General features: G+C 47.4%; 1 protein-coding gene and 1 long non-coding RNA gene across 2 annotated transcripts; both read left to right on the forward strand.

Moving 5' to 3' along the window:
• The first annotated feature begins 118 nt into the window (after positions 1-118).
• LOC310833024 lies at positions 119-4,247 on the forward strand. The gene is made up of 3 exons (XR_014558518.1): positions 119-277; positions 948-1,067; positions 4,025-4,247. It is a non-coding gene; the product is annotated as an uncharacterized lncRNA (long non-coding RNA).
• Positions 4,248-6,294: 2,047 nt separating this feature from the next.
• Positions 6,295-9,733, forward strand: LOC310832444 (short neurotoxin SNTX11-like). The gene is made up of 3 exons (XM_083714202.1): positions 6,295-6,387; positions 7,894-8,016; positions 9,443-9,733. The coding sequence occupies exons 1-3, from the start codon at positions 6,336-6,338 to the stop codon at positions 9,580-9,582; spliced, it is 315 nt and encodes a 104-aa protein (XP_083570328.1). The 5' UTR covers positions 6,295-6,335; the 3' UTR covers positions 9,583-9,733.
• The last annotated feature ends 415 nt before the right edge of the window (positions 9,734-10,148 follow it).

Raw genomic sequence — 10,148 nt, forward strand, 5'->3', positions numbered from 1 at the left:
GTTTATCTGCAAAAAACTTCACAAATGTTCGTGAGCCTCTAGATGTTCTACACCCTCACTGCCAACTTGCTTCTAATAAACTCTTCAGGACCCAGGTGCAATGTTAGAATCACCCACTCTGTTCTTACCATCACCCAGTGTAGGAAGCTTGCAATTTTTCTCCTTCTCTCCTTTTATTTAACTTGGCCTCTCTTCCTCCTTTGGCTTGAAAGAAGGAAACTAAGGATGAAGAAAGTTCTGATAATAGGCTTCCTAGCCCTTCTCTACCTTGATTTAGGTAAGTCTAGGGCTCTTTTTTTTCAACTGGAACTCACCAGAACTCACTTCCAGCACCTCTCGGGTGGGCGCCATTGCCATTCTAAGAGAATGAGGGAGATGTTCATGGTGAGTTCAGGCACCTCTGTTTCTAGAAAAATAGCACTGGGTAAGTCCCAGAGTCAAGAAGAACAAAACATTATAGAGCGGGACTACAAAGCAGATTCTCTACCACTTGGCTACAGCCCTTCCTTCAAAAGGAAGAGGGCCTTCTTGGTAGTGGCACTAGCCTTCAAGCACCATCTTTGGGATACCATCTTTGTGGCTCCCCGGGCTTTTAAAATACCATGCTTTACAGTCTGGGTCTCACAGTTTTAATTAAGTTTTTTTGTGAACTGCCAAAGGAAGCCCTATAATGGGGCAACTATATGAACAGTGAATAAAAAAACCCCTAGACCTTAGGTAACAATCTGAATGGAGCAAGAGGTTCAAACGGGCACCACTCCACTTCTCAGATGTGTCCTTCATCCCTGTCCCAACCACTGAGGTTACCTTTTCATGGTTTCATCCACCATTGCATGTCTTGCTATTCAAAGAGGGTTTAGCTATTTACCATTCGCTTCCTGGGAGCCACTCTCTAACCAGTCATTTGCTTAACATTTTCTTCTCCTCTTTTCATTCTCCCTGCCAAGCTGAAGCCCTCTGGTGCCTCTACTGTCCGAATGTTGAGTATGATAATAGTTGTTCGACCATCCAAGAAATTTGCGATGCAGGGAATGACAGATACTGCTTCACACGAATGACTATTCAACGTGAGTCCAGTAGGAACAGTTTAATGTTTGAGAGTGGCAGAGGGATGATTTGTTCCTTTGCTTGTTTGGAATAAATCCCACTGTTCAATACCAAGAAGCTATTGAAGAGGCTAAGAGCCCCTCCTGACATCCTTTTCACAGTGCTTTCTTGGTGATTTGTGTTTATGAAGCTCTTATAACCTTCTGCTCTTAATGTTTTATGCTGCAAATGTTCTGTGGGCTTTTATGTCTCACTTTTGCTGCAATGTAGCCCCTCCAAACTGCAGTAATGTGGTAGCCCTGGGGAAGTCACACAGAACAATTAATGAAACAGTATGATGTGTAAATTGTCCAGTATATAAGGTTGCCACCCATCCCTTAAAATATGGAATCGTCCCTTTTTTCAAAACAAATTGTTGTGTCCCATATTGATTTAATACGAGATGCAATTTTTTCCCTGCATTGGAAGTTATCATCCCCTCCCTTCCATCTCCCTCTTCCTTCACTGGTCCTTTAAGGTACTTCATCCCCCACCACCACCACCTTTTTGTCCCAGCTGTTGAGCCGTGGGCAGGCAGAACTTGTGCGGGCAAATGGTGGGTCTTGGGGGGCAAGAGGAGAGCAAGAGTTTCTGCTGGCAGAAGTGGGAGAGTGAGAGCAAGAGCAGCTGGCATGTCAGGTGCAGCAGCAAGGAAGGGCGGCTGGCCAAAGAGCAGGATCTGAAAAACAAGAAATCACAGACACAGCATCCAGAGCTTAGTGGAGCAGCTAAAAGGTGAGGGCCCTTGCCCCACAAACTCCTTTCTTGTGCAGTAAATGGTGGTGCTGACTCAAATTCTTTCTCCCTGATTGCTTCGTATGTAGAAGGCCCCCAACCTCCAATTATGATTACAGTGGTACCTCAAAAGTAGAGCAGAATCCATTCTGGAAGTCCGTTCGACTTCCAAAACGTTCGGGAACCAAACAGGGGTGGAGGAAGGGGGTGTTGGGGGCAGTCTGCCCCGGGTATCATCACTGAGGGGGGTGACATTTGGCGTGCTGCCCTCCCGTGACTCCCAAGCCTACCCTGAGCCACTGGGTGAAGGGGCGGAGCTACGCCGCCTTGCCAGAGAGGCCTCCCCCCCTTCCCTCTTTGTTCTGACAGCTTGGAGGAGGCTTGGGAATCATGGGCAGGCTGCGCCCCGTTGCCCCCTGCTCCCAGGCTGCTTCTGGGGGGCGGAGAGCCTCCCCAGAGCTGTCAAAAGGAAGAGGGAAGGGAGGAAGGCTGCTGGCAAAGCGGTGCGGCTCCTCCCGCCCCCCAGGAAGCGGCCCCCCATGGGCATGCTCGCCCTGCCCCCATGGCCCCGTCTTCGAGTGCACAGCATGTGTGCTGCTCCAGGTGCCGGAGCGGCTAGCTCCACCTCTGGAACCAATGTGGAGCTTCTGAGTGGCTGCAGGCGCTTCCCGCAGCCAATGGGAAGCCATGGAAGCGGCACTGGACATTCAGGTTCCAAAGAACGTTCGCAAACCGGAACACTCACTTCCGGGTTTGCAGTGTTCAGGAGCCAAAACGTTCGACTCGCAAGATGTTCATCAACCAAGGTACAGCTGTACTTCCCTTCTTGCCTTGCCTGGCCACTCCTCGCCATTTAAGTGTAACTCCGAGGAGCGCATCTCCCTCCTTTTTTCTTTCCTGCAAGCTGCACTTAACATGGCTCACACACCATGCAGCCTTCTTCTGACTTCCCCACTGGTGAGGGGAAGGTGATCAGGCATTCCTGCACCCATCTCCCTGCCACCTCCCTCTCCCTTCTAACTTCCAGTAAGCAACAGTGCCAGAACCATCAAAGGTCAAGTGTGTGATGGTGCCTTGCCATACTGTCTTCTCCTGTTCGTCCATCTCTCTTGGTGGAAGCTACAGTAGGTGCTGTCACACACTTGACACGCAGGTGTAATAAATACTAGGCAAGCAACCATATTCCAGCCACCACCATAGCCATTTTAAATTGTTTTTTTTTTTTGTGTGTGTGTGTGTGTGTGTGTGTGTGTGTGTGTGTGTGTGTGTTTTTTGAAACTGGGCCACCTATTAGAGCAGACTTGGGGAATCTTTCTCAGCCTATTTGGGAAAACTTCTGGGGGCCATGTGCCAGTGGTGGGTGGAGCAACGCACATACATTTCCCTTTGCACATCAGACTTCTTTCTACATCTATGATCAAACATTTTTCTCTCTCTATTCTCCATTCAGGCAAGAAGGAATTATTATCAGGCTTCAATGATACATTTGCAGCGAGGTGAAAACATTTACTCAAGGAGAATGCAAAGCAAGGGCAGAGGGAGGTGTGGCCTGAAGAAAGAGGGTGTGGCTACAAAGGGATTGTGGCCTGTGCAGGGTCCCAAGGGCCAGAGAGAGAGGGAGTTTAGGAGGGCTACATTTGGCCCCTGAGCCTGAGATTACCCACCTCTGTATTGGAGACTACAAGGCCACTGAAATATCTGATGGGTGACAAACAGATGCTTTTTGGGAGGCAGGAGAACTTATTGAAGTAGGAAAATCAGCTGTGTGGGAACTACAGGATGAAATGGTGGTGTTCAACCCTCTTAATGTGAACTGGGTGTGTGGATAACATGCTTGGCAATATCTGGTGCGTTTTCTCAATATTACTTCAGGGATGGAGCAGACATACATGGCACATCAGCTTCTAAATTGCTAGTAGGGATGGGGAGAGGGGGGCTGGATCTACACTCACCTTTTAAACGTTATTAGAACGATATTAGAAATATCATTCACCAATGTCAAAACAGGAAATGTTCTCTTGTTCTTCCTCCCTGCTGTCTCTGGTTCCTGGTTCCTAGTTGCTCTGCAGACACCGTTAAAGAGCAGAATGTCATATGGCTAAACGGTTGTCAGAACCATTAACTCATTCTTAGCATTAAAAACCATGAGTGTAGATCTGCCCAGGGTCCATGATGCATTTTTCTCTGTCACATCACTCCACAGATGGCAAAGTTACAAGTGTGGACCGAGGCTGCAACAGCGACTGTCATACCTTCAAGATCATGAAAAACAGCTATGAAGAACATATGTTGTGCTGTGGATATGAATTGTGCAACGATCTGGATCTCTGGAACGTATGATGAAGAAGAGCCGTTGTGATGTGTGGAAGACTTTTGCAATTTTCATAACTTCTGGACAAATAAATAAATAAATGCGTGCATTCCTAGCTATTGAGGGTGAGTCTGTGAAATCGAGAGGTTTCTAAAGTTTCTGGCTTTTGACTACTTGCATGAAATACGTTGCTGTGAGTAGTGAACCAACAATGTTCTTGTCCCTTCTAGTAAAGCCATAAAGTCATGGGACGAGTGGATGTGCATATGAGCCCATCATCTCAGGACCCATCTCAACTCATGTGAAAAGATAAAAGACAAATATAGGGAGACTTTCCTGGAAGAATATTTACATACTGCACTGGAATGCCCCCCATCTCTCTACATGCCCTCCTACATTGACATCATGTAGTCATCTAGAGATTTTTTTCTTGGACTCTGTCACAGCCCCTTAGAATCAGATGGGCTAATAAAAGGCCTACCATGAGTGGATATTTCTGACCTGTCCACCACCACTAACCACACAGCACAAGCCATTCCATTGGCTTTAACAGAATGCTTTCATCAAGGCTAACTTCAGGTCTAGCAAATGGCAGAGAAGGATTCGGCAGGTCTCTGTGCGTACCACAGTGGGCACTTCACTGACAACTCCTACCCTAGTAAATGTTATTGGATATGATATGCATTTTCAAGCACCTTTTACTGAATTGTTAGATGAACATAAATTGATAGACCTGTCTCTTTGCTTTCAAATCCTTTTGAACATACCAGGGACTACCTGCCCCACCCCAGGTCTGGTCCTGGATCAATTTGGGGGATGGGGAAAATATTCAATTTGGGTTTGTGTTTTTTTAAAACACCCTAATTAAACTTATGGATGGGAGGGACAGAGGAAGGAGACATGAAAACAGGTGGTGAAATTCTGCTAGGTGCTCCCTTGCAAGCCACATCCCTGTGCACTAAACCCTACAACACACATTGTCTTGAAAATATGAAAGCTGGAGACTTGGAGAAGGCAGCAGCAGGCTTGGATGGCAGCAGGCAAGCCCCTAGATATTTTGCACTAGGCCCCAGATCTCCTGTTGCATCCCGCACTTTCATAACCGGCAAGTGTCCCATTTTAAGCGAGACATCCCGGATCACAGAAGCCAATCCCCACTTTTGTTTAGATCCTGGAATGTCCTATTTTTTTGTCTGGCAATCTGGTGTGAGTCATTGTGCCAGGGAGCCAGACCGAAAGACACTCACTTTGAAGCAAATCAGGAGGATTGTGCCAAAACACCTTCTGGTCTAGTGCTCTGGCGATTGTCAGCATTATCGTGCCAGAATGTCAGCATTCCAGAATGTCAGCATTATCGTGCCAGAATGCCTACCTTCCAGCCACTGGAGCCAACTCCAGGGGGCCGTGGGTGCTTAGGCACCCACAATAATATATTTATGGGGCTGGGCCCCCACAAAGTCAATGAGCAGTTGAAGCTCTTCGTTATGGGCAGCCGCAATATTCAGTGCAAAATGGCACCTATTTTTCCAGCGCTCTGGGGTGATCCTGTCGATGATAGCCAAAGCATCATGCCTTTCCCGACACTCCAATTTTAGGTTGGAAGACATACCCTTTTTAATGGCATGCTTTAAATTGTCCTTGGATTGTCCTGGGTCAGATCAGGGACTCCAAAAACACTGGATCAGGCCCTCAAATCAGATCATGGACTCCATGCACAGCCTTAGTATCTATCAGTATAAATTTGTGATAAAATAGAGAAGGTTTTCCATGAGGATTTTTTTTTAATAGTAACAGTCCACAAATTTCTGAAGAAATGTGTACAAGTGAATTAATAATTGGAAGAATGAGAAATGCAGAGAATCCAAAATCCATATATATGCCCATCCCTACTTGCAATGCACCTTGGACAAAGGCAAGATTTTACGGACTGCCCCAGGAATGACACCTTACATAGTATTCTTCTGCATGTACATTGAAGATCTAAGGCACACAAATGAATCCCAAGCTGTTCTATGTCCTCACTGCCAATAAGGTTCAAAGAATAAACTCATTGGCCCTCAGACAGTAAATTAAATCCACCCAAAGTGTTCTTCTTCTGATCATGCAAGGTAGGAAGGTTGTGACTTCATAACACCTGTGCTTCTATTTGACTTTGAGTCACCCTTTGCATCTCACCCCCATTTCTTGGAAAAACGGACTAAAGATGAACAAGGTTCTTGCAGTAGGTTTTTTAGCCCTGGTCTACACTGACATGGGTAAGTCCTAGAACATATGGTGGGCATTGTTAGCATGAAAGGCATTGGAAATGCTTAGTTAATTTTTTGACCAACCAGTCCAAAGGGCAGTCTCAGAAAAGAAAGGTGTCAGTAGGAATGAATGAAATTAGCAGTGTTGTTAAATTAATGAGGAAGGATTGTTACTGAGATGGGATTTACATTTGGTGTCATTCACTATCAAACATATGAAATAGATATGATTGAGCTTGCTCCTGACACCATCTATACAGCAAAAGGATTGCTTGAAATGTGAAGTTTGAGTGAATGGATGAAATTAGCTGAATAAAACAATATTTCTAAAAGGCTGCTAATGTCAAAGTTCCCCACAGAAGCTGGTCAAACAGCACAGTGACTCTGTGAATGGGGAGATATCGACACTGTCTACCCTTCATAATCCTGGATGAGTCCACCAATCTTTCATGCAGTTGCCAAGAAAGTTGGAAGGGACAGCTTGTTCCCAAATGCTTCCCACTTCTTAGCAAGACTTAGCAAGACTCCATTTTAGAGCGGTGTTCTTCATCCTAAAAACAGACCTACACTCATTCCTCCATTCATACCACAAATCTCTAATTAATATGATTGTTATTGTCAGGACTGCCGCTAGGTCCCAGCTCACAGAGGACCAACGCCCAGTGGATGTTATATACAAAAGTCTTTATTAAAGTTTAGTTTCCATTTCCAAGCTCTGGGCGCGCAGACCCACGTCTCGACGCTAGACCGGCTAAGTCCCCTCTGACTCACTGCTCCACCCACACCAGTTTAAGATTCTAGCCCGGCTCCACCTCTTGCGCTGCTCTTTCCTGTGCTGGGTCCTTCTGCCCTCTGGGGTTCCCTCCTTCCTGGACTCCTCTGACGCTGAGCCTCCTGAGTCTTGCCCCTCCCTCCGGCGGGCTTTAGGATCTGGCTCCCTTCCCGGGCTCCCCGCTTTGCCGCGCTCCTGTACATTTGAACTTGGCGCGCGCGCCCAGCCGGTGACTTTCCTTCTGACCGTTTCCCCGCTTCCTGATGTGGGTGTTGCCAAACCTGACTCCTCTCCTCCCTCTGGTGGTGAGGACACTGGTCCCGACTCCTGGGACTCCCCCTCCCCACTGCGCTCTGGTGGAGACGCTGGTCCTGATCTCCAGCTGCTGCTCAGGGACTCCCCGCTGGCCCCTTCCTCCTGGGGCTTCCCCCCTGGACCCCCCTTCGCTCTGGCCACCGGCGCTCCCTTCTGTGAGTCCTCCAATTCGCTAGAGAGGCTTGTGGAATAACTCTGGCCACTGTCACTGCCTGCGCCCCCCTCGTACTCCTCCTCCTCACTCTCCATTTGCTCCCCCTCCTGTGTCTCTCCTTCTGAACCCCTGACAGTTATACTCATTACATAGGTCATTCACACCTCCATCCTTTGTTTCCACCCCCCCCCCCCAAAAATGGTGGTGCCTGTTTGTCTTGGGACCAATCTCAATTTATCCATTGCTTAATATTCTTCCTTTCTCTTCTTCTTAGCTGTTGGAAGTTTTGTGTGTCATTACTGTCGGAAGGTTAAAACCGACAACACATGTGTCCATGCTGCAAAAACTTGCAGGGCTGGGCAATATAAATTCTGCTATACTCAGCTGATTGCTAAAGGTGAGTACCCTAGTACGAATGATAAGAGATGCTGTCTTTGCCTTTGTAGAGATGGAGGAATCTGTACCTTTTGATTCTCTCAGGTTTTCAGTTTTTCCAATCTTAACATAATGAAACATTAAGCATTTAAAAAAACTTCCCTATACAGGGCTTCCTTCAGATGTCTTCTAAAGGTTATATAGTTACTTATCTCCTTGGCTCAGAGGTCACATAATTCCATACCCTCCAACATTTATCCAATGAAAATAGAGACAACCTAAATAAAGGTGGAACACGGGTGGCGCTGTGGGTTAAACCACAGGGCCTAGGATTTGCCGATCAGAAGGTCGGTGGTTCGAATCCCCACAATGAGGTGAGCTCCCGTTGCTCAGTCCCTGCTCCTGCCAACCTAGCAGTTCGAAAGCACATCAAAGTTCAAGTAGATAAATAGGTACCGCTCCGGCGGGAAGGTAAACGGCGTTTCTGTGCGCTGCTCTGGTTCGCCAGAAGCAGCTTAGTCATGCTGGCCACATGACCCGGAAGCTGTACGCCAGCTCCCTCGGCCAATAAAGCGAGATGAGCGCCGTAACCCCAGAGTCGGCCACGACTGGACCTAATGGTCAGGGGTCCCTTTACCTTCAAAGAAAAGTGGGACATTCCCAGAAAAAATCAAAAACTGGGATGGCTTCTGTAAATTCAAGACTGCCCTTGAAAATAAGGGACTTGTAGATATAACCCAAGGGACGCAGGTGGCGCTGTGGGTTAAAGCCTCAGCGCCTAGGACTTGCCGATCAAAAGGTCGGCGGTTCGAATCCCTGCGGCGGGGTGTGCTCCCGCTGCTCGGTCCCAGCGCCTGCCAACCTAGCAGTTCGAAAGCACCTCCGGGTGCAAGTAGATAAATAGGGACCGCTTACCAGCGGGAAGGTAAACGGTGTTTCCGTGTGCAGCTCTGGCTCGCCAGAGCAGCGATGTCACGCTGGCCACGTGACCCGGAAGTGTCTCCGGACAGCGCTGGCCCCTGGCCTCTTGAGTGAGATGGGCGCACAACCCCAGAGTCTGTCAAGACTGGCCCGTACGGGCAGGGGTACCTTTACCTTTTACCTTTAGATATAACCCAACATAAATAAAAACATTGCTTTAAATCAGGCATAGGCAAACTCAGCCCTCCAGATGTTTTGGGACTACAACTCCCATGATCCCTAGCTAATAGGACCAGTGGTCAGAGATGATGGGAACTGTAGTCCCAAAACATCTGGAGGGCCGAGTTTGCCTATGCCTGGTTTAAATCAAATATGCACAATAGGATTAGATGTCTGGGTTTGTTTTGCCTTTAAAAAATGGTCCATAACAGGCACTGAAGACAATACAGTAAATGTTTCGCTCTTGTTAGTGACCATGCTGCAGCCATAGTAGGTAACCATGATGCCTTTTTCTCTTTCTTTCCCAGGGCTTTCTGTTGTCAATGTGGATCGGGGCTGTACTATGAAGTGTGAAACCATCAGGTATAGGAAAACCGGACTGGAAAAATATATGCTGTGCTGTAACACAGACCGTTGCAACCATCACAACATCTGGGTCAAGGAATAATAAAGGAATAAAGGAATAATAAAACTTTGTTGAAGATGAATTAGTCAGGTCAACTGGATGTCTACTACTGTCAAGCAGGGATCCTCATACCCACCCCGTGGCCTCAACCTGTGGTCCCCAGATTAGGGCAAGTTGCCCTGTGCTGCCCCAGAGTCCACCCTCCTTGGCCCAGAGCCATCTCCAAAACAAGCAGAACTAAGGGCTTTAAAAACTTCGCGAGTGCACAGCATTGTGCAGAATCAGATCCTGGAGGACCTGATCCTACGTGCTTCTGGCCAGTGCTTCTTCATGAATAGTTTCCATGCATGCAAGACAAACAAATTGCAAAGGAGCCACGGGCAGGAATATCCTACTTCCTTTATGTGTAGGCTTTGCATTCTTCCTGCTTCTCCTTCATACCTGATGTCCTCCACCTGCCACATCTCAATTGTGGCCAGTCCATTCTGTTTCATTTGTAGGTCCAAAGCCCTCAGAATATGCCTGATTTGTCTTGTGCCTCTGCCAAATTTAGTGCGGAGCCCTAATGTCCACAGACTCTGGCTTTCCTTTTCTTTTTTTTTTAAAAA

The sequence above is a fragment of the Podarcis gaigeae genome (assembly GCF_964106915.1).
Source record: "Podarcis gaigeae genome assembly, chromosome: 15".
Classification (NCBI taxonomy): Eukaryota; Metazoa; Chordata; class Lepidosauria; order Squamata; family Lacertidae; genus Podarcis; species Podarcis gaigeae.

Excerpts from the sequence above, each read along its gene's own strand:
- LOC310832444 (XM_083714202.1), top strand. The coding sequence starts at position 6,336 with ATGAACAAGGTTCTTGCAGTAGGTTTTTTAGCCCTGGTCTACACTGAC. Across the intron at positions 6,388-7,893 it reads CCTGGTCTACACTGACATGG|CTGTTGGAAGTTTTGTGTGT; the intron begins GTAAGTCCTAGA and ends TCTTCTTCTTAG. Across the intron at positions 8,017-9,442 it reads TACTCAGCTGATTGCTAAAG|GGCTTTCTGTTGTCAATGTG; the intron begins GTGAGTACCCTA and ends TTTCTTTCCCAG.